This window comes from Megalopta genalis, chromosome 6 (assembly GCF_051020955.1).
Source record: "Megalopta genalis isolate 19385.01 chromosome 6, iyMegGena1_principal, whole genome shotgun sequence".
In the NCBI taxonomy this organism is placed as follows: domain Eukaryota; kingdom Metazoa; phylum Arthropoda; class Insecta; order Hymenoptera; family Halictidae; genus Megalopta; species Megalopta genalis.
Window position 1 is genome coordinate 19,930,795 of NC_135018.1, and position 25,604 is coordinate 19,956,398.

The 25,604-nt window shown below is 35.0% G+C and overlaps 1 protein-coding gene across 2 annotated transcripts; it reads left to right on the forward strand.

Moving 5' to 3' along the window:
* The first annotated feature begins 931 nt into the window (after positions 1–931).
* Positions 932–22,629, forward strand: BckdhB (Branched chain keto acid dehydrogenase E1 subunit beta). 2 transcript variants are annotated; one of them, XM_076523259.1, is made up of 8 exons: positions 932–1,252; positions 2,051–2,128; positions 2,880–3,082; positions 3,807–3,962; positions 7,273–7,444; positions 9,323–9,468; positions 18,873–18,959; positions 21,851–22,629. In XM_076523259.1, the coding sequence occupies exons 1-8, from the start codon at positions 1,108–1,110 to the stop codon at positions 21,989–21,991; spliced, it is 1,128 nt and encodes a 375-aa protein (XP_076379374.1). In that variant the 5' UTR covers positions 932–1,107; the 3' UTR covers positions 21,992–22,629. The 2 variants fall into 2 exon arrangements, with proteins under 2 accessions (XP_076379374.1, XP_076379375.1); XM_076523260.1 differs by lacking the exon at positions 932–1,252 and adding an exon at positions 1,962–1,980.
* Positions 22,630–25,604: the final 2,975 nt, after the last annotated feature.

Consider the following 25,604-nt stretch of genomic DNA (forward strand, 5'->3'; position numbering starts at 1 on the left):
AATTCGCCTACAGGTGCCGTGACCGGTATTGATTTTGATAAATTCGCGGTTAGAGTTCGAATTTCCAGCGTTTTCGACAGGTTAGCGCGCCATATTAATGCGTACATGGTGTCCCAAAAGTTACGCGATCACAGGATATGAGGGGTTTCTGAGGACATTTGAAGTAACTATTTTCTTTGCAAAAATTTTCTCAGAGGCATCGTTAACGAGTTATTAACGAAAAACACTGACCAATGACAGGCGAGGCGCGAGGCAGCCGAGCCAATAAGCGGTCGAAGCCCAGTATATAATATAATAATAATAATTTTATAATATAACATTTACGGATATCATAAAAATGAGAGTGAGAGACATCTATAACTGGAATCGGCAATTACTTAGTTGCCAACCCAATAGTTTAGTGAGCGCGCCGCTAAATGGCAGCATGTGTACCGTAGAATGATAGCAATACTATGTTGCAGTAGACTTAGATGGTGGCACTAGTACGTCGCAGCGATTATTTTAATTGTAAAATAATTAATAAATTAAAATTCTAATTCCTAAATAATTAAAATTGAAATTCTGGATACTTACACTTTGAAAATACTGCAAACGACTTGGTTTATGAATTTTTGTATTCGTTAAAAAATTCTCTGTATAAGAATGCGCTGCAACTAAGAATTAGAATACAAGAAATTTTCTTAATTATTCTTATATATAATGTTTGAATAACTTTTTGACAAATGCATTCAGGACTTATTTTAATTAGATTCCTGGATTCAGGACTTCGATTTATGAACTGTTCTCGATAAAATCCACTGTGGATAGTAAAAAAAAAAAAATAGGAACCCCCAAGGAGAAGCTTAGCCTAAGCGTGTGCGACTTGAAACGCCTAACAGTAAATAACGAACAAACGTTTCTCGCCGTTTGAGAGAGAAACTTTTATAGAGGAAGCAGGGAACTGTTCAACAAATCAGCGCGTATGGAGTAGCGTATGCGCCGTATCTGGAGTCGCTTACGAAATTCGTGGGTCGTGTTCTGAAATACCATATTGTATGTAAATAACAGTCGGAAGATAATGCCGTACATTATCGTCGTGGTCTTACCCAGCGGCATTTGTGCGGCACGATGATACTCAGTGAACTGTCCACGCGACTAGTGAACACTCGCCCGTCTTTCGTTTTCAACGTGTTGAACGGATATGCGCGACGACGAAATAATGTGCGGTGCTTACATTTCACGTATTACACGGACAAAAAATCGTACGCCGATGGTGAGTGCAAATCGAACGCTCTTTAACCATCTTGCATTGTGGGCATGGATGCAAATGTAGCAATTTATCGGGTTAAGATAATTCTTGGTGTCAATACATCGCCGGATACGGCCGCTGACGAAAACGCCTGCAAGAAATTACGTGATAAAGAAAGATTATTTTCGTATTACCGTAAACGCTGTCATAAACAATATTAGCTTCCTTTTCACGTTTATCGGAGCGTACTTGTCATAGCATGATTCTTCCTAAATTTAGTAATTGTTCAGTAAGTTGTGAATACGAATGATAAAATTATACTCCGAATTAAATTATATGTAAATATAATAAATATATATTATACTCTATTTTATTATGCTATTATATATAATATATATTTATTATATTATTTTATTATACTATTTTATTATACTATTATATGTAATATATATTTATTATATATAATAGTATTTTCTTATACTACTATATATTATATAATAAAATACTATTATATGTAATAAATATATATTACATATAATAGTATAATAAAATAGAGTATAGTAAAATTATAGATGGTAGAATAAAATTATAGAAAATAGAGCATAATAAAATTATACTCTAATTTAACAGCTTCTAATTTGTCACAGCACATTTTATAACGGTATTAACATTAAAAATGGTGCTCGTTTGTCCCTATAACTAGTCGCAGAAAGAACAAGCAGTACGTTTAAAATAAAACAGCCAAGAAATCAGTTAGGTCTCAACGTATAAATTTGTTCCCGTAGACGATGCAAGAGAGCTTACGAGTCACTATTGTTTTAGGGCAAACTGAAAAGATGAACATGTATCAAGCCATAAACAATGGACTTCGATTGGTGTTGACGAAAGATCCTACAGCAGGTAACGTTATAATTTCTTTTTCTCTTAGCTACGGAAACGCGAAATATTGAACGAATCTTACTATACGAGTCGCTCGAATATTAACCGTGTTAGAACTCGTTTTATCTTATCGTTAAGGCACCCGTCAGATAGTAATTGTATTCATACGGTTTTATTCAGATCGCGGTACACATATTTATTCATAGATACTTGCGTCTACTAGGTCAGTCAACTGTGATTTACATGGCGAGATTGCTATCCTCGCGTATAAAGTAGCAGGATAAAAGTAAAAGTATTAATAATAAACGAATAAACGAAGCGAATAAACCAATTTAGCGTGTAAATGGAAGAAACAATCTATTTTTAGTATCAGCATAGAGAATCACGGTGGTCGGAGTCGTGTTTAAACGTAACGCATTATTGTAAATGAATAATTCATTGCCGAATTAATGTTATTTAGAGTTGACTCGAGGCGAGGTAGTGACACTTTGACTTTGGAATACAACAACGGCGAAATTATTACCTTTGTAATAAACAATTCTTGTACGAAAGACGAGAAACAGTCTCTCAATCCGAATTGATTGTAACTAAATTGCGGATCTTTGTGCAAAATTAAATTACTCTGTCTCTGTAAATTACTCTGATATTGCAACATACAGGAGTTAGATCAAAATATATTTACATCCTTAACATTTTTAACGATTTAAAAATAATCTAACAAAATTCATCTCCTACGTTACGATTGACATACCATTCAATTTTCTTTAACCAGTAATATTTGGAGAAGATGTGGCTTTCGGAGGCGTTTTTCGATGCACGGTCGGTCTTCAGAAGGACTTCGGTAAAGAACGAGTTTTCAATACACCCCTTTGCGAACAAGGCATCGCCGGATTTGGCATCGGTTTAGCTACCTTTGGTGTGACTGCGATCGCAGAGATTCAATTCGCTGATTATATATTTCCCGCTTTTGATCAGGTATATTGTTTACATTTCTTTCTTTCTTTCTTTCTTTATTATTAAGTAGGGCGATCTGACCAACGACCATGGATCATACTCTTTTCACATCCAAATTTATACAGTATATTTGTATTAAATCAATATTATTTATATTACATTAAATTTTGTGAAAATTTACCGATTTGATTAAGTCTTCATTCGTTGGTAGCTTTTTTTAGAAACGCTATAACCATCTAAAAATGTTAGAATTGTGTTCAGAAATGTACAAAGTATTTTGGCGGCGGTTCGAATGTCGTGGAAGTGGAAAAGGAGTGGGGAGACGTTTCGTCCGGGGCCCGCTAGAGGACTCATCGGTAAGGCTATCCTAGCGGGCCCTTGCCTTAGACGTAAGGGTAGGACGAAGTCTCGGTGTATATATAGGGGTCGGAACGGATTGGCTACTAGCGGGAAGAGGAGCCCTCTGCTGGCGGGTCTGGAGGTAGCCGCCACAGTATAATGAGTAGTAAAACAGAATACTTACGACAATTTTTCGGTCAACAATAACCGATCTTTTAATTTTACTGTCGAATATATATGGAGATCTTTTAATAAAATGTTAATACACGCTTTTATGTTATTTTAAAGTTGGCTTCACATTTTTCATCCAAAGTGCAATGAAACGATGAAAAACGATCGTGCAAAACGATGATCACGGTTGATTTACATTGTTATTGCTTACTAATTCTTGTTACTTTGCAATCAGTTGGTAAACGAAGCTGCCAAAGTGAGATACCGTAGCGGCGGTGAATTCGATTGCGGCAAATTGACTGTCCGGGCGCCCTGCGGTGCTGTCGGCCATGGCGGACTCTATCATTCGCAAAGCCCGGAAGCATATTTTGCACATACTCCAGGTTTAAAGGTACGTGATAATTATGCACTTGCGGAAAGCACTTCTGCTTCATTCGTGCTTCGAGTGTACTTCGACGTTAACCTTAAACGTATCATCGGTGGTCAAACGACCGATTTTACATCTTTTATTTTATAATTATTATATATCATAATTTACATGAATTTTTGTTCTATTTATTTTTATATATATTTATTCATATATTCATTTATATTATTATATATATTATTATATATATTATTATATTATTATATTTATATATTTATATTATTATTCATTATATTATCAACGATATATTATATATCATTTATATATTCATTTTTTTTATTTATATATCAGAACACATTTTTCAAATTGATGAAGAATTTAAGAAACGCGTGTTCTATTTTCTTTTCTTTCTTGTCATTCCAATCGGTTGCAACTTTTGGAAACAGTTTCTTAGCCTTTGCCAAGTGAACAAGTTTCTGTTAACATCTGAAAAGAATACAGACGGCGCCCAATTAATGCGACGAACTTAACGGGTGTAAGAATAAAGAAGGGATCACTTTGTGCAAGCAATCGCAAACGAATTTCTGTGTCTAAGGATGCATTCTGCGGCGGCTGCCGTTACGCGTTCTCTATAGTCGTCGGCTCTCAACTTTCTTGAACAGATTCCATGAATATTGTACGACACATATACACTTTGCGTATGCATGAAGAAAGTTTTCCTCGCACACACAAAGCACCGCACCGTAGAGCCACTATACATCCCGATTACGCGAACTACGTCGCGCAACATCGCGCCGACATTTCCTGAGGCTGAAAGATCGCACGGTCCTCTTTCAATAGAGCGCGCAGAACTTAACGCAGAACTTATCTGTTCGCGCGTTTGTTCGTCACCCGTGTCAGTGTCAACGAAAGCGCCCGGCGATTTTCGCGAGACCCGGAGCAACCCTCGTTGCAGTGCCAGTGCAGTGCGATGACAAATACTTTTTCCCAAGCTTTCTCTGAAAAACCCTCGGCTGATCGCGGATCTTTATGCAAAACAAAAGTCGTTTTCATTAGTTGCGAAGCACCATAGAAATTTCTTTCTTCCCTCGAGAATGTTAGAGAGCGCGACATCATTCGAGCACACACCGAGTACAATAAATTCTGTAAAAATGGTTTATTTTCAAAGTATGAAATGATCGTAATCCAAATGTTCTTATAACCGAACTTATCTATTCGCGCGTTTGTTCGTCACTCGTGTCAGTGTCAACGAAAGCGCCCGGCGATTTTCGCGAGACCCGGAGCAACCCTCGTTGCAGTGACAGTGCAGTGCGATGACAAATACTTTTTCCCAAGCTTTCTCTGAAAAACCCTCGGCTGACCGCGGAACTTTATGCAAAACAAAAGTCGTTTTCATTAGTTGCGAAGCACCATAGAAATTTCTTTCTTCCTTCGAGAATGTTAGAGAGCGCGACATCATTCGAGCACACACCGAGTACAATAAATTCTGTAAAAATGGTTTATTTTCAAAGTATGAAATGATTGTAATCCAAATGTTCTTATAACCGAACTTATCTATTCGCGCGTTTGTTCGTCACTCGTGTCAGTGTCAACGAAAGCGCCCGGCGATTTTCGCGAGACCCGGAGCAACCCTCGTTGCAGTGACAGTGCAGTGCGATGACAAATACTTTTTCCCAAGCTTTCTCTGAAAAACCCTCGGCTGATCGCGGATCTTTATGCAAAACAAAAGTCGTTTTCATTAGTTGCGAAGCACCATAGAAATTTCTTTCTTCCCTCGAGAATGTTAGAGAGCGCGACATCATTTGAGCACACACTAAGTACAATAAATTCTGTAAAAATGATTTATTTCCAAAGTGCAAAATGATTGTAAACGATGATATAAATTTAGGATGACTGGGTGATCGGTTACTTTGAAGCCAAGTAGTAGTGCTCGAAAGATCATAGTAAATAATAAGTCGCATGTTTAACGCTAGATTTACGGAGCACGAAAAACAGCTGTATTACATTAGTTTATAAAGGTAACAATAAGACATTTATCCTGATTTTTAACAAGTGTCTTTGTAACATTTGCTGTAAGTTACATATAAATCGAATAAATAGCTCATAAATGTATCTTTAACGATTAATCGTCAATCAGAAAATTATTGACTCGTCATTTTGACGGGTTCCGTAACTCCAGTGTTAATTGAATACTAGCGAATAAATTATATGACATTGACTTATATAAAATGACCTTTTCCCGCTTTTTGCATAGAAATCGACCACTGTGCGTCGTCGCGATCCAAACACGCACACTTTCGTCGCGCGGGGTTAACGCACGGGAGTCCGCGATCAGCTGTTATGATTTCGGAGGTCGCACCGAAACCCTAACGCGTTCTCGGACTCTTCGGTCGTTGACTTATGGCCCCTACAGTCGGATTTTAGAATAGGAGAAACTGATAACAGCTCCTCCAAATATTTAATATTTTAAAAAATATTATATTAAATATATATACATATATAAATTATATATTTATTATTAATATATTATTAATATATTATTATTATTATATACTTATTATTAATATATTATATATATTTATTATTATTAATTATATATATAATATTATTATATAATAATAATATTAGTTTTTAATTATTATATAATATTATATATATTAATTAGATATATTAATATTATATATATTAATTAGATATATTAATATACATATATATTAATTAGATATTTATTATTAATATATTATTATTATTATATATTTACTATTATTAATTATATATTTAATATATATATATATTAAATATTTTAAAAAAAGAAAAAAGAACACTGAATGAAGAACAGTCGCGAACAAAGAGCCGTTCGCACGCCGTTCTTCGAACGCGAGCAGCAGGTATTAGAACTGTTTAAAAAAATTACGGAAGTGATTGTATCACATGATTGAATAATACCGAGCAAAGCATTGCCGCATTGGCTGTCAGTGAAAGGCTCGTCGAATATCCGAAATTTCCCTCGATCCGTTTCTTTTCGCATTACCTTGCGACGAGATCGTAAATTTTTGTTTTCCCCGACGTATATTCGAAAGGCTTAACAAGGAAATTACATCACCGCGAAGATGCCGATACCCTTACGCATTAACCGTAACTACGACTTGCACTCTTATGACGCGCGAATACTTTCGAAAACGTAAAAGGTCGCGGCGGCGCGGCGGATCGTCGCGTTCGGTTCGAGGGTGAACGCGGCTGTCGGCGATGCGGAAAACTATGGCTAAACTATACTAATCAGAGAGGTCTGTTTTTTCTTTCTTTCATTTTTGTTTTTTTTTCTCTTTTTTTTAAGGTCGTTATGCCCCGCGGACCGAGCCAGGCCAAAGGTCTTCTGTTGAGCTGCATAGAGGAGCCGGATCCCTGCATCATCTTCGAGCCGAAAATATTGTACCGCACGGCGATCGACGAGGTGCCGACAGCTCATTACACGATAGAGATCGGCAAAGCTGACGTTGTCAGAGAAGGTGGGCGTCCAGGAAGATAGACGGGTACCCGGGATAGGTTTTCCCTTCGTGCTCGCATAATGCGCACCGTCGGCCAACGATATCGCTCTTGCAGCGCGTTATGCGACAAATTCTCTATCGATCTGGCTGTAATAGTTCTCGAGGCACGGTAATGGAAGTCTCGATTATCCGAGTTCGGTTGTCTTCGCTTTTTATCGAGCATCGCGGATGGGTTTACATACAGGGCCGGGGAAAAATATATTTCTGTGTGAAATAGTAGATACGGTAATGTCTCTCGAATTGACGCTCAGATTGTCCAGAAAAAGGGACAATTTAGGGAAAAGAGAGACGATTATTCGATCCTCGCGGTTCATTTTTATATTTATTATATATTATTATAGTATATTATTATGTTATATATTAATATAATATATTAATATAGTTATTATATTATATTATCATTATATATTAATATAATATATTAATATAGTTATTATATTATATTATTATTATATATTAATATAGTTATTATATTATATTATTATTATATATTATATCAATTGTCTCTTCTCTTCCCAAATTGTCCATTTTTGTGCACAATCTCAGTTAGGGAGACATTACTGTAGACTGTAAATATTTTTAATCTTCTCATGTAATGCAGAATTTGGATCCTTTTCTTGAAATAGTTGTTATAGTAGCAGTATTAGTAGCAGTATTATATTTTAAATATACTACTTTTTCAATGAAATCTTAGCCGCCAAAGTCTGTACAAAATATATTTATAAGAATCTATATAATCCATATAATCTATATCTATATATAGTTATATAAATATAGATCGATATATTTTCCGCCAATATATACTTTTAGCTTTAGATATATTTTCATAGATTTACATATAATATATGTACATACATTTATATATATATATATATATAAATCTATAATATATATTTATATATATACAAAATCTATGATATATATTTATCTATATATATATAAATCTATAATATATATTTATCTATATATATAAATCTATAATATATATATTTGTCTATATATATAAATCTATAATTTATATTTATCAATATATATAAATCTATAATATATATTTATCTACATATATAAATCTATAATATATATTTATCTACATATATAAATCTATAATATATATTTATCTACATATATAAATCTATAATATATATTTATCTACATATATAAATCTATAATATATATTTATCTACATATATAAATCTATAATATATATTTATCTATATATATAAATCTATAATATATATTTATCTATATATATAAATCTATAATATATATTTATACATATAAATCTAAAAATATATGTATATTAGCGAAAAATGTATCTATAACACATCTATACAAATATTCATAGTCTATTTATTACTATTTCAAGAATCTACTTCTCCCCAAACCCCGGCCAATACATTATCCGCCAGAATTTCCGAATTGTCACTTATCGACGGCAGCGTATTTGCACACGCTCTTGTATGCATCGCATTTTTATATGCATTTCTACGCATCGATAAGCGGCAAATACGGGACGAAAACGATCTAATTGCATGGAGGAAAACCGTGGATAATAAAGACACGGTCGAACGTGTGGTACGACAGTGGACAACGGACGCGCGTGTATCACACGGGAATAGCCAGCCGCGATTCTAGAATATAATCTTTATCGGTTGCAATCGTCCTTTCATTATCCAATCGGCAGAGCCGTGCACGCGATGTATGTAGTCCTGAAACAGGATACTCGGCGAGGGAATAACCGGCACACACAGTCGTCATAGCCGATACCCGTTCAACGTGTAAGGTGAAACGGGTAACGAGCGAGACCGGCCTGTACACGTGTGCGCAATTTTCACGTAGGTGATGCAGTGACACTCGTGGGCTGGGGCACTCAGGTGCACGTACTGCTGGAGGTGGCCGATCTCGTCCAGGAGAAGCTCGGCGTATCCTGCGAGGTGATAGACCTCGTTTCTATCCTACCTTGGGACGCGGAACTCGTTTGCAAGGTAATTTCGTCATTATAATTTCCTCTGTTTTCATGCGTTAATGCAACCGGATCGTTCGCATGTATTACGTTCGAACGCGTGTTACGTGGGCCTGTGCCCTTCGCGGAACGAAGAGAGAGGGGGTGAGAGGGAGAGATGGAGGGGGAAGAGAGGGAGCGAGAGGGAGAGAGAGAGAGAGAGAGCGAAAACGCTCGAGAGAGAGCGAGAGCGAAAACGCTCGAGAGAGAGAGAGAGAGTGAAAATGCTCGAGGGAGAGAGAGAGAGAGAGACAGAGCGAAAACGCTCGAAAGAAAGAGAGAGAGAGAGCGAAAACGCTCGAGAGAGAGAGAGAGAGAGAGCGAGAGCGAAAACGCTCGAGAGAGAGAGAGAGAGTGAAAATGCTCGAGGGAGAGAGAGAGAGAGAGACAGAGCGAAAACGCTCGAAAGAAAGAGAGAGAGAGAGCGAAAACGCTCGAGAGAGAGAGAGAGAGCGAGAGCGAAAACGCTCGAGAGAGAGAGAGAGAGTGAAAATGCTCGAGGGAGAGAGAGAGAGAGAGACAGAGCGAAAACGCTCGAAAGAAAGAGAGAGAGAGAGCGAAAACGCTCGAGAGAGAGAGAGAGAGAGAAAGAGACAGAGCGAAAACGCTCGAAAGAGAGAGAGAGAGAGAGAGAGAGAGAGAGAGAGAGGCGAGCACTGCCAGAAATTCACTTCGAACAATTGTTTATCGAGGAAGAACAGTTTCGTTTAATAGAGAGGAAATTAAGAAATTGTTATTAACACGTTGTGTAACGCATCGGTCGCATACTCGCGAGTGACACTAATTTTTAACTGGATTTCTTTTTAACTAGATCTTTTGAAAATATGTTCCACGAAATCGGTTGTCGTTGTTACGAGTTGCAGCAGATTAAAGATCACAAAAATCGCAGTTTTGTCAGGATTTTTACACTCTGTCGAGCAAAAACTGTAAGAAATTTGCAATTTTCACGATCTTCCAACGCCTGTGTGGCTCGACTCTGATCAAATTTTCAGCGTGCACGTGAGTTATCGAGAATTTAAAAAACGAAGTGTTTTATTCTTTTTGTCATTCCAAACAGTAGCAAAACTAATAAGAAGCATTTTAGTCACGATCTAGTAGACCCAGTCTCTTTGTTATCTAAACAAAATTCCAGGTCATGCAGCTCAGTATGAAAAAGTGATAGCGTTTTAAATGGTCCACGGAACACCTTTTTTGCGACAACTTTTTAAGAAACAAGCCTTACAACTTCAGTCATTTCCATATGAAACGTAGATATTGAGACATCTTAACTTGTTTTGGTCGGCGTTGAATCCACGATTAGTGATTTTCTTGCATAATGTATTTATGAGAAGAGTCCAGAAGTAGGATTCCCCCTGGACGATGAGAAAATAATGCACCGGCTGTGACGAAATCATTGAAATAAATGAGAAATACGTGGTTCGCTATAAAACGAAAAAAGAATACTATAATGACTCTCTAATTGACGCTCGGATTGACCATAAAAATGGACAATTTGGGAAGAGGAGATACAATTATCCGAGCCTCGCGATTCGTTTTTATAGTTACGAATTTGCAACAACTATAAAAACGAGCTGCAAGCCTCGAACAATCGTTTCTACTCTTCCCAAATTATACATTTTAGTGGACAATCTGAGCGTCAATAAGAGAGACATTACTGTACTTCACGAACCGAATACAGTAATGCTGTCAAATCGACGCCCAGATTGACCACAAAAATGGACAATTTGGGAAGAGGAGATGTAGGTAATCTGGGCGTCAATTAGATGGACATTTACTGCAATTTCGTTATTCGATGATAGCAATGCTAAATAACAAGTAACAATTTTTTGTAATAGTTGGCATCATTTTATGATCAATATTGCTCGACATCGTATCTCCTCTTCCCAAATTATCCATTTTAGTGGACAATCTGAGCGTCAGTAAGGGAGACATTACTGTACTTCGCGAACCGAATACAGTAATGCAGTCTAATCGACGCCCAGATTGACCACAAAAATGGACAATTTGGGAAGAGGAGATGTGGGCAATCTGGGCGTCAATTAGATGGACATTTACTGCAATTTCGTTATTCGATGATAGCAATGCTAAATAACAAGTAACAATTTTTTGTAATAGTTGGCATCATTTTATGATCAATATTGCTCGACATCGTATCTCCTCTTCCCAAATTATCCATTTTAGTGGACAATCTGAGCGTCAGTAAGGGAGACATTACTGTACTTCGCGAACCGAATACAGTAATGCAGTCTAATCGACGCCCAGATTGACCACAAAAATGGACAATTTGGGAAGAGGAGATGTGGGCAATCTGGGCGTCAATTAGAGAGACATTTACTGCAATTTCGTTATTCGATGATAGCAATGCTAAATAACAAGTAACAATTTTTTGTAATAGTTGGCATCATTTTGCCATATACATCGTATCTCCTCTTCCCAAATTATCCATTTTAGTGAACAATCTGAGCGTCAATAAGGGAGACATTACTGTACACACATACGTATGCACCATCGCGCACATTCATTGTCTCGGAGCATCGGTGAGAAAAAATTTACTCGTTCGTTTACACGATGCTAATAATAAACCGATCCATGAAAGCACGTCGATGCATTAAGCTGATCAATATTGTACAACTCTCCCGTCGGTGACACGTTCAAATGCAGTCGATAGGTGAGACACATTGCTCGCTGCGAGCAAGTTTTTATTTTGATCTCGTGAAAATAGTAATTTCTCTCGCTGTCACAACGATGAAGTAATTACGGTAGCCTGAGGTCAACCGGTTGTTACAGAACAATGCTGTAGTGTATCAATTATGACGTAAAAAAGGACTGTTTATATGCATGTAACAACTCTGTTCCGCCCCGTTCCGAAAGGTGCAGTTCCATACCGCCCGACGGAATAATACAATCGCGCGGAGGGACATTATATTTTACGAGCTTTTTACAATAATACCAGCGCGACGTCGAACAATCGGCTAGCACCTGAATAACACTTTTTTTTACGACCGATACACGTAGGAACGATGCACAATATAATATCCGAGCGTAAATCGTGGTAACGAAATAATGATCGCGGAAACGTGTTAACTGCGAAAACGTTATACTTCCAATAATCGCCGTGGTGCGTGTCTGTGTGTGTCTGTGTGTTCGACTTTCTTCCGCAGAGTTGTAATTTCTATACCGTCGATATTCGCGGAAAACACTGAATTCTGAAAAATAGGGTGGGGCGAAGGAGACGCTTTTGTTCGAAACTCGATAGCGAAAGAATTAAGGAATTATCTGAACCCTAATTGCGACGTTAGAGAGACCAATTGTATCCGATAGTTATTTAAACGGATTCTATAGAATTACGTACCTTGCTTTATACTTTTGAAACTTCAATTATCTGTCCATTCATTGAATAACGAGCTTTCCTATAAAATATCTAAATAAATATCGAAATAAATATCGAAATAAATATCTAAATAAATATCTAAATAAATATCGAAATAAATATCGAAATAAATATCGAAATAAATATCTAAATAAATATCGAAATAAATATCGAAATAAATATCTAAATAAATATCTAAATAAATATCTAAATAAATATCTTATTTTTTACTTCTTAGAGAAGTTCATTTGTCCCTTTAATGAAAGAATTGGAATCGATTGGAATGATTATAGGTACAACAAATTTTCCTTAATTGTTCTTCAACTTGTGAACAAAAATGGACAATTTGGGAAGAAGAGACATTCAAATATCTATATTTATATATATGGCTATATATATATATTTATATATTATATTATTTATTATATATTTATTATATATTTATTATAATATTTATATATATACTATATTTATATATTATTATATATATGGCTATTTGTTGCGCATATTTCGATTTGCTGCCTTTGCCACACGATTTCTCCTTCCCTCGGATCAGCAAAATAATAATTTAGTCCATCAGGTCCATCTAAATTAAAACGCTTTTCGTCAGAAGACATCATTTTTTCCCCGCTTTTCGCGCCAATGTATCCGACGCTCTGCAAATTCCAATCCGGAATTGTTTACGTTTATCGGTAATCGCCATCACCATTAAGCTTCTACGAATTACTTTCGCTGTATTTCGAACGAAATCGTTTTCTCGTGGTTTTCCTTTCTTCGTAATGCTATTAGATTCGACAAACGTAGTTGTTTATCGATAGAGACACGCTATGTAAATGTCAAAGGCCGACGACGTCTTTTCATCCTTGCCGACAGCGAAAAAACAAACGAAGCCGACATTCACTCGTCCGAATTACGATGCCCGTGCGGCACAGCTCGGACACTAAATATCGTGCTGATTTATGCTAATCGATCTTTAGTCACCTAATGATACGCCGATTGTACGGTATGCGTTCGCGGCTTGCACGTCGTAACATTATTCTCGCGCGAGCACGCGAGCGAACCGTAAAACGCGCGCAAGAGATGGCGACCGTAATTGGAAACCCGTTTCGCATTATTTTGATACGTTTATGTTTACGGATTCCCCGGGCTGGACCGCATTCGTCAAATGAGCCGTTCATTTTGAAAGTGGCATAAGTCACTTTACCGTAATGAAAAGTGGTGATTTTTTCATGTTTATACGAAATTATTTATACTGAGAAAAATATCAGTATCCCGAGATAACAAATAGAAGTAAATCTTCTCGAAAGTTAGCATCCATATTTTGAAACGTGTTAAAACGCAAACTCTTAAATATATCGACTTAAAAACAAAGTGACTTATGCCACTTTCAAAATAAACGGCTCAAATATCGCGCCGTTGATTCCGAATAATGCCAACAAATATTTTCTCGTCGAAATCGTTTATTAGGCAGGCGGGTAAATTATACAAGTGCGGCGGGTAAATCATAATAAAAAAAGTCCCGAGTTCAAAAATCGTCGCTCGTAAACAATTTTAGGCCACGCAGTGGGCCCACCCGAAAGCAGTAAAAAACATTGTCCGACCGAAATGATATGTTAGGTCTACCGGAAAGTTCTGTCCGTTTTTGAATTGTAATATAACACAATTTTCATACATTTAATAATATTTATTGTAGAATATACTTTCCATCGTTACTTATGACTTCTTGCCAGCGTGATGGCAACTTGTAAATGCCATTTTTAAAAAATGATTTATTTTTAGAGGCGAAGAACTCGACTAGTGCTTGGTTGATATCGGCTTCAGTTTTGAATTCTTTTTCCTGTAAAAAGTTTTGCAAAGAGAGAAACAAGTGATAATCGGAGGGTGCTAGGTCTGGGGAGCATGGTGGATGCGACAGAGTTTCCCAGTCTAGCTCTGCGATTTTCTGACGAGTCGCCAAAGCAGCATGTGGTCTGGCATTATCATCGGTAGCCATGTTTTCACGATCGCGTCTCGCTTAATAATGACATGAGACATCTTTGTTTTAGTTTATTTAGAAGAGTACATGCGTGTAAATGCAATGATAAAGAGAGATAGTCATATATGTCTCGAATCAGCATGTGCATATGGATTGAAACTTGAAGTGACACTATCGGACAGAACTTTCCGGTACACCTAATATTTACGACCAACCCTCTGATATTTTACGATAAGGCATCCTCTAAAACATAGAGTTGCACGCAAAACTATTCGAAAACTAGTGTATAATTTTCACTTCTATGCCATATATTTAAATAAATATACATCGAAGGGAAGGAATCCTTTATGGTATATTAAAAGTAATATAAATGCCGATATACGAGAAACATTTGATTTGGTATAAAACGTTTACCTACATAATTCAAAAAAATATCTTGGCTGGCATTATCATCGGTAGCCATGTTTTCACGATCGCGTCTCACTTAATAATGACATGAGACATCTTTGTTTCAGTTTATTTAGGAGAGTACATGCAAAAGTATGTTACACGCAAAAGTATTCGAAAACTAGTGTCCAACTTTCACTTCTATGCCATATATTTAAATAAATATACATCGAAGGGGAGGAATCCGTTATGCTGTATTAAAAGTAATATAAATGTCGATATACAAGAAACATTTGATTTGGTATAAAACGTTTATCTACATAATTGAAAAAAATATAAAAAAGGCATCGAATTTCCATGACACATAAGTATTCAGACGCCTTGTAAAATTCGATTGAAAAGTTACAATAAATAGATTTTTCTTCAAATTTTTGTTGCCAGTTTTATATCTCTGTCGTTCAACAAGAAGTTCGACATTTCAAAAGTTATTATTTATTCAATTGTTGTATAAATTTATTTAATTGTAACATTTGTCCTTTCATATCTCTATTTTAAAAGACTTTACGATTTTTACGTTCAGTGTGAAACACGGATAAATAGTTGATTGTAAGGAAAAACGTTTATCAATGAATCAACTATTGAAATATCCAAATAAATATCCAAATAATGGTATATTGTGTTCTTACTTTTGCGAGTACAGTAATGTCTCTCTAATTGACGCTCAGATTGTGCACGAAATTGGACAATTTGCGAAGAGGAGATACGATTAATTTGAGTCTTGTGCCTCGTTTTTATACTTGTTGATAATATTATATGATGATATTATATATTATCTGATTTATATATATATTATATAAATATAATTATAAATATTATATGATTATATTAATGATATTATATGATTATAAATATTATATATTTATATATTATATGATAATATTATACTTGTTGATAATAACTACGAAACGAGGCACAAGGCTCAAATTAATCGCGTCTCCTCTTCCCAAATTGTCCATTTTTGTGCATCCATCCAAGCGTCAATAAGGGAGACATTACTGTAATCGTGCGTGACCGTGACAACATCGTCACGATCCATCTGACATGGATCGTTTTTCGCCATGTTCGATAGTTCCGGAATAAAGCGATGGTAAAAATTGTGAAATTGGAGAACGTCGCGCGGATGGGGGACGGAGAAAGAGCGAGAGCCGGCGCAGACGGTGACTTCATGACGTGACGTGTGTGTGGAAGGTCAGCTGAAATCTGAAATGTCACAGTTAACCTGTACGCGCCGCTCTACACACAGTTATGCGTATTATCGAGTTACCATTCCTAACGATTTGCAACGGGACACGCACGCAGGTGCGCCTACGTGTCTTAATTACAGAGCACCGATCGCTCGTTTCTAACGTCGATCACCGCCCATGGTACCGACGCTCGCCGCAAAACGATTCGTCCGGCCGGTTGTATTAATGCATCGCTTAGCGTCAAGTCGCGTATAAATTATTGTTATGCCGGCTCGTACGGGACGGGGCATAAATCATTCACGAATTGATCCGTACCGTGGTTCGTTCGCACATGGCATTAACCCTCTTGACACGTGTTAGGGTATTCAATGTGGTCTGTGCGTGTGCGCCGCGGCACGGAACTTGTTCCATTTGAAATTACGAACATCTGAAACCCGTCAGTCATTTACAGCGGACCCACTGACGATCTTCAACGAGATACAAATTCGCTCCAATTTCCCTTCAGCTTGTAAACAAAAAAATTAGGGAATACATTTTTATGTTTTTGTATATTTTATACTTTTATATATTTTATATTTTTATATAATTTATATTTTTACATATTTTATATTTTTATATATTTTATACTTTTATATATTTTATATTTTTATATATCTTATATATTTTATATATCTTATATATTTTATATATTTTATATATTTTATATATTTTATACATGTTATATATCTTATATATCTTATATATTTTATATTTTTATATATCTTATATATCTTATATATCTTATATATTTTATATATTTTATATATTTTATATATTTTATATATTTTATACATGTTATATATCTTATATATCTTATATATTTTATATTTTTATATATTTTATATTTTTATATATTTTATACTTTTATATATTTTATATTTTTATATATCTTATATATCTTATATATCTTATATATTTTATATATTTTATATATTTTATACATGTTATATATCTTATATATCTTATATATTTTATATTTTTATATATTTTATACATTTTATACATTTTATATATTTTATACATTTTATATATTTTATATATTTTATATATTTTATACATCTTATATATCTTATATATCTTATATATTTTATATATTTTATATATCTTATATATCTTATATATCTTATATATTTTATATATTTTATATATTTGTATTCTATTTGTATATTTTACATGTTTTCTTGAATCATCGACGGTATTTAAGCTTTGTGACTCTTTCTAATATTTTGACAAAAAAATATTCACGTTAATAAACATACTAGAACACCATTATCGTAAAATTATCAATATTTTTGGTTAGGGGGCACATCAAAAAACGATTACGACTGTTAACACAAATTGTAAGTGTTAGTTTAGGATGTTAAATACATTCAGGAAACTTTACGCTCATTACACTTTCGATAATGATAGGAATATTTTTTACTACACGCAATAAGTTAAAAATTCAAATTTTAGAAGCAATTAAATACGATGATTTATTCTTACGTGCACGTGAACATAACATTCTAGATATTCTAGTCCCAGGTGTCGTAAGTTGAAAATACCGGTTTATGGCTCTTTTCGACATCATTTAGACTACAATCGCAAAATGCACTTAATCCTAATTTCGCAACTGTTCGTTTCTAACATACAATGGCTCGCGAAAGTGTTCGCAGACCACTTAAAACGCACTAACTTCCTTAAAACTGGACTAAGTGGATGGAATTTTTTTTTGTAGGTGATAGAGGAACTGGTATACTAGACAATGATCGAAATGTCTTTCTTAAATTTTGCTATTACTTGGAATGACAAAAGAAAAAGAAGTAAAAAACTCTCGATTCTAACATTTCTATCTGAGGCTATAATGAAAATTGGAAATATGTCTTTCGTGGATCTCGATAATTTATATGCATGCTGAAAATCGCAGTTGAAAAAGGAGAAAATAAATAAATAAGATTAGATGAAGATAAATTAAGAAACGAGAGTTTCTTATTTTCCTCTCTCTCTCTCTCTCTCTCTCTCTCTCTTTCTCTCTCTCTCTCTCTCTCTCTCTCTCTCTCTCTCTTTTCACCATTCCTCTACACACACACACAATCCAAAAAAAAATTCAAGTCACTTAGTCCAGTTTTAAAAATGTTGTTGCATTTCAATAATTACACGAGCATTTTTGTGAGCCACTGTACTTATATACGAAATATGTAAAGCGTCTTTTTGTTATACCATTCCATAAAACATCGTTAACCCAATTACAATGAAGATTGCAAGAATCATATATTTTATACGTACAATTTACTTTCCCCTTTTCGATGGTTACGCGATTTACAATAGAATATAGAAATCTTGAGAAAAGTCTGATTATGCAAACGATTTAATATAACGCATAATTGTTTCAGTCGGCGAAGAAAACGGGACGCGTTGTAATCGCGCACGAGGCACCCCTAACGAACGGATTCGGGGCGGAAATAGCATCGACCATTCAGGTAAATATCTTTTTCTCAACAGACATTTCATTTTTACTATAATTATTTGATATTAATTATTATTTTAATATAATTATTTTATATAATTACGCACGCGATGCGCTTATGATCCCCGAATGAAAAAAAGTGCTATTTATTGATTAAAATATTCGAATATTTGCCAATGGTAGGGAAACATGGGTGCTTCACATGGGTGCTCCCGCTGCTAAATGCCCTGATGAGTACTCTCGGCACTAGATATCCACGTGGTAGCATTAGACTTTCTTTCCGATTTTTAATTAAGTATGAAATATTAAAGGCAACGTCAAACAAGCTGTATACATGTATCGCTCGAAGAAAATATCTGCGAAGTTATGCTATTTGGGCTTACGTTCGACCGACACTCGTATGCCAGATGCCTCCACTCCCCTTGTTGAAGCTCAATAAATTTTGTATTTAGCAACTTTTAATTAGATACATGTCGTAATTGAAGCATGCGACTATCGTTCTCTTCGTTTAGTCCAACTGTTTCCATCGCCGACGTGCTTACTAATGGTAGCGCGATATTATAAATATTCCAGTTACGAAATTGTTTACAGACATTAAACGCGAACCAGTTCGCTGCCTAAAATGCATTGGCATGTGGCAGGATATCATTATACGTGTTCCTGTTACGTCATCGTGTGCACTTTGTGACCGTACGATACGCTTCGATGTCTTTAGATATGCAAATGCGTCCCTCTTGCAAAATTTCAAATCCCCCTAGATTGTTATTATTATATTTTTATTATAATATAATAATAATAATAATAATAATTATTATTATTATTATTAATCATTATAATATAATAATAATAATGGTAAGAATTATTATTATTATTAATTATTATAATATAATAATAATAATAATGGTAAGAATTATTATTATTAATTATTATAATATAATAATAATAAGAATAAGAATTATTATTATTAATTACTATAATATAATAATAATAATAAGAAGAAGAAGAAGAATTATTATTATTAATTACTATAATATAATAATAATAATAATTATTATTATTATTAATATTATCACTATTACATGTGCAAATTAATTCGCGAATGTTGCTTTATATATTCATGTTGTTCAGTTGTAGTTACCAGAATGTATTTAACATACTAATTGACAGCCTTTCAAATAGTCTTTCGCTACTGTTATCTGCCGAGCTGTCAGAATATAATTCAATGCATAGGTATAATTTTTGTATATTTATTCAACGTACATGTATACCGTTTTTGCCTTGGAATTGTTGTTTTTGAACGACCGTGCACATTTTTTAAACACTACTTTTACCGAGAAAGTGTCAACAAACACCCTTTAATACTCTTTCTATTTAAAATTATTTTTACCCAAGGGGTCGAAGCACATTCTTAAATCATTTTTAATGAACGCTTTAAAAAGCGTTAAAGTGCACCAAATATGGGAGCTAATGAACGCTTAATGAACGCTTTAAAAAGCGTTGAAGTGCACCATATTCACGAATATGGAACACTAGACAATAGACAAGACATTTGCGAACAAACAAAAAAATCGTCGTCCCTTATCACAGCCCTTCGATCATGGTATTACATCGAACACACGATTAAATGGAAATTCAAGATATAATTATTTTCATAAGAAGAAGATATTTAATTGTTGGTTACAGTATTACACGTTTGAATCGAAATCAAATAAAGAACATAGTTACTCAGAATAATTACGAATCCATGTACGAAACTCTGCATTAACACGTTCGCTATGTGCCATTTCCAAGGCGCCCTAATAATAAATACACGCCGCCAGAAAAAAAGTGTTACCCAATCGCTTTCTAATTGCGTATGGATATTACAGGCAGGTAAATTAACAAAAACTGGCGAAACGAATAAGTAAGATAAATTAACGGAAACGCGATTACCGCGTCTCTGGAATTCGCTCGACCGACGAGTCATCGCGTGCCCGGTTCCCAAGTCATTCGTAACCGTTTCACCGTTATTAATCTATCGATTTCGTGAAAATAGCACGATTCCATATCGGGCGACCGCGTTCCGTATTCGTCCACTTCTCCCTATCATTGAGGAATTATCTCTATCGGAGGAGCGATCTTGCTCGCGAGATTTTCGTGGCGATTTAAAGATTTTCGTAAGAGATCAACGCGGAAATCACCCGATGGTTATTATAACCGTTTGCGTACCACGAGCCACTTTTGCGCTCTTCAGATTTTGCGTCGAGAAAAGCCAGGGCATTTGGCCGAAACAGACGACTTACGGCCCACCCGAAATTTGTCGAAACGTGCTCAGTCTTTCGGACGCGTGTATACGCCGCGCGTCGCATCGCTGTCAGTAATCCAATTTGCATTTTGTTGTTACCTATTCTAAATTAATAGTATATATATGTTTTCATTCGTAACGTTTTATTTTATGTTTCACGGCTCTTTTCGACACATAATCGAAGGAACGCTATTGCGCTCTTCGGCGCTTTTCGACGCATAATCGAAAGAGCGCTATTGCGCTCTTCGGCGCTTTTCGATCCTGTTTTTTCAGAATCATCTGGTACGCAAACGGATAATATAATATAATGTAATATAATGTAATATAATATAATATAATATAATATAATATAATATAATATAATATAATATAATATAATATAATATAATATAATATAATATAATATAATATAATATAATATAATATAATATAATATAATATAATATAATATAATATAATATAATATAATATAATATAATATAATATAATATAATATAATATAATATAATATAATATAATATAATATAATATAATATAATATAATATAATATAATATAATATAATAATATAATATAATAATATAATATAATATATTATAATATATAATATAATATAAACAGGAGGCATGTTTCTTGCATCTGGAGGCACCCATACAAAGGGTGACAGGTTGGGACAGCCCCTTTCCGCACGTCTTCGAGCCGTTCTACCTGCCAGATAAGTGGCGATGCTTCGCCGCTGTCAAGAACGTCCTGAACTACTGAAACTGAAACCGAAACCGAAACCGAAACCGAGACCGAAACTGGGGATGTTCTACGGAGCTACGGAACACACAGTGGAACACGTCGGAAACCTGTTGCCTAGTTGGACAACGGCCGCGCGAGATGAACACGCCGAGCAGCGCCATGCACAATCGATTTCTGTCATTCTGTGTGCAAGCGCGTCGTGCACCAACGACGCGGCGCTTGTCGCTGAACCGGATCACAGATCATTTGACCTCCGCGTCCTCGCATTTGTGCCGAAAGTTTCCAGACAAAAATTGCATTTCACAGGATCGTCGAGGCTTCTTTGATCGGAGGGGAGATCGTCGGGGCTAGAAGTACCGATTTTGAGAAAACACAAACATTCACTGAGAAATAATGCAGTTATCTTTTTTTTTATTCCGTTTCTGACTGATTTATCGTGAAATTTATTTCACTTCAAGAGTGGACTGTCAACTCGAATTTAATATGTTGCAATAAGTTTTTTTTACAGAAACTCGGTTGACACGTGTGGCAATGTATAAATATTGTTATATATGATAATAATATGTATAATATTATTATAAAAATATTTGTAATATAAATATATCTGAATATATTCAAGTATTCTAATAAATGCTGTTACAACATGCTCTTAATAATATTCGTATAATTAACATTTTCTATATATATCTATATAGGCATAATCTAATTAATATTTTCTTAATAATATTTGATTTATAAGAACAGAACAATAGATTTATTTTACTCACGTGACTCGCGTTTATTTCATTTTCATTCTTTTTTTCATTTTTATTCTTATGTTTGATGACCATTATACGCCGTCGAAATACAATTCGCCTCGTCGACGCTTTTACGAGCAATTGAAACGAATTTCCCGCGCGGATAACGATCACGAGCGACAGAATTAATGTTTCCCACATCGATAACCGTTAGCAGCGATCAAAGTAGAGTTTCCTTTAACGATTAATCGTTATCGGCAATGGAAATGATTTTTTTCGTCACTCGTAATTGTTATGTGTAACGAGAAACATTTTGGTCGAGAAAATAATCGTTATTCCATCACCGTTGTCATTTACATTATTATAAATTAATTTATATTATTATATAAATTAATTTTATATTATTTATATTATATATTATTATATTTATTATATATATAATATATATAATAATATAAATTAATTATATAATTATGTAATTAATGTATATATATATATATATATATATATATATTATTTCATACGTTGCAACAGTTAGGATCTCCGTTTAAATTTCATCTAATCCAAAATGTTTAGAAATCCTCGTAGGCACAAATTGACAATTAATTTTACTCGCATCGTAAACATAAATCCGCTTGGAAGTATAATAAAATTCTATATGAATTGTTTGAAATGTAATAATAATAATAATAATAATAATAAATCACTGAATTATTGGTAATTTTGTAATATCGCTATTCACAGAAACACGGTCTAGAAAAGTGTTGGGAGAATCATTAATAGAGGAATAGTGATTCAGAAACTTGTTGAGAATGAAACGGCATCGCTACGCAAAGCTACTTTAACAAAGCATAACGCTTCGTTAGCGAATAAAATACAATAAAAGTTGCCGGAATATTGTATTCTACGCATTCGATTATCTCGCGAAGCAAACGCAGGATTTTTTCAATCGATTGCACTCAGTGTTTTGAAGCCATGTACAGTATAAATTCTCTCTAATTGTCGCTCAGATTGTACAAAAAAATGAACAATTTGGCAAAAGAAGATACGATTATTATTTCTTTTTTATAGTTAACGTTTGTCAACAGCTATAAAAACGGGTCGCAAGGCTCGAATAATCGCATCTCCTCCTCCCAAATTGCCAATTTTTGTGCTCAATCTGAGCGTCAATTAGACGCTAGATTTAGTCAATTAGACGATAGAATTAGAGAGAAATTATTGCACAGTAATTTCTCTTTAATTCGCGCTCAGATTGCGCACAAAAATGGGCCATTTTGGAAGAAGAGATACGATTATTATTATTATTATTATTATTATTATTATTATTATTTTATAGCTACCGATCATCAACAGCTATAAAAACGGATCGCACGGTGCGCAATCGGGGAATTAGGGAATAAGCGCGAATTAGGGAGAAATCATTCTTCCCCATTGTGCGACGTCGACGCGGCGACCGGCAACGTAATTGGTACCGACGAGACGATACTCGCAGTTAGAATGAATGTGTCCACCAGTTTTCACGGAATATCTAGGTCAAGTCTGTCTTTAGCAGTAAAATCGAGAGCCCGATCGCGGGGACCATGCGTGGCAACGTAATATCTTAATCAAGGCCCCAGTCTCAGGTGTTGCGTCGCGCCGGCCGGTTGGCCCCGCATATCCTTGGAGAAGGCGAGACCGACACGTCGATAGAACGCAATTTTACTCGGATAGTTGAAAGCCCGTCGGCCAATTACCGGCAAGCGGTGATCCCGGCGACGCGGACGGGACCTTGTAATCGACGCGGAAATGACCGACGACACCGATAAATAATGACAGGAACGAAGAATGTCATCCCGTGATAAGCATCGCCGTTCCACGAAAGGTTAACGATCACGGCCGGGTCACAGATACGTGCCGGCACACAAATTGGATCGTACGTTACAATCTGGACCAGTGTTGGTCGAAGTTCGGCCGGGAACCGGCTGAACAGAAACGTGTCAAAGGAAACCTCGCGGAAGGTGGATTGTTCGGATAATTAACACGTTAAGTGCCGCGAGTATCGATCTCGAAGATGTACGCGAAATCGAAGTAATTCGATGAATGGAAAACTGTAATTAGAAATTTCTTCGTTTTAGTGGAATATAGTAGTCTTTACTGTTTTGAGTATTAAAAATTCTAGTCGAATTCAGAGTTTACAGTAATGTCTCCCTTACTGACGCTCAGATTGTGCACAAAGATGGACAATTTGGGAAGAGGAGGTACGATTATCCGAGCTTTTCAACTCGTTTTCACAGTTGTTGGCAATTCGTGACTATAAAAATGAACTGCAAGGACCGAATAATCGTTTCTCTTTTCCCTAAATTGTCCATTTTTGTGGACAAGCTGAGCGTCAATTAGAGAGACATTACTGTATTCGGCTACGCCGCGATTGAAATGAATGTTTAAACCTAGTCAAAATTTAGTGGTTATTATAGTGGTTATATTGTACACTATATACTATAATATACTGTAGACTGTACTGTACTATTTATATAGTATGTTGTATATAGTGTAGTACAGCATAGTATAGTATGTAATGTATAATATAGTATAGTATAGTGTGTAGTGTATAATATAGCATAGTATAGTATGAAGTATAGTAAACTATGTAGTATATGGTATAGTTTAGTATGTAGTATATAGTATAGTATAGTATGTAGTATGTAGTATATTATAGTATAATGTAGTATGTAATATGTATAGTATATTATAGTATAGTATTGTATGTAGTACATAGTATATAGTATAGGCTAGTATTAGTTAGTAATAGTATAGTTAGTTAGTTAGTATTAGTATATAGTATAGTATAGTATGTAGTATGTAGTATATTATAGTATAATGTAGTATGTAATATGTAGTATATTATAGTATAGTAT

Coding starts and splice junctions, on each gene's coding strand:
- BckdhB (XM_076523259.1), top strand. CDS start 1,108: ATGATACTCAGTGAACTGTCCACGCGACTAGTGAACACTCGCCCGTCT. Junction 1,253..2,050: donor CAAAAAATCGTACGCCGATG/GTGAGTGCAAAT, acceptor CTATTGTTTTAG/GGCAAACTGAAAAGATGAAC. Junction 9,469..18,872: donor ACGCGGAACTCGTTTGCAAG/GTAATTTCGTCA, acceptor TAATTGTTTCAG/TCGGCGAAGAAAACGGGACG.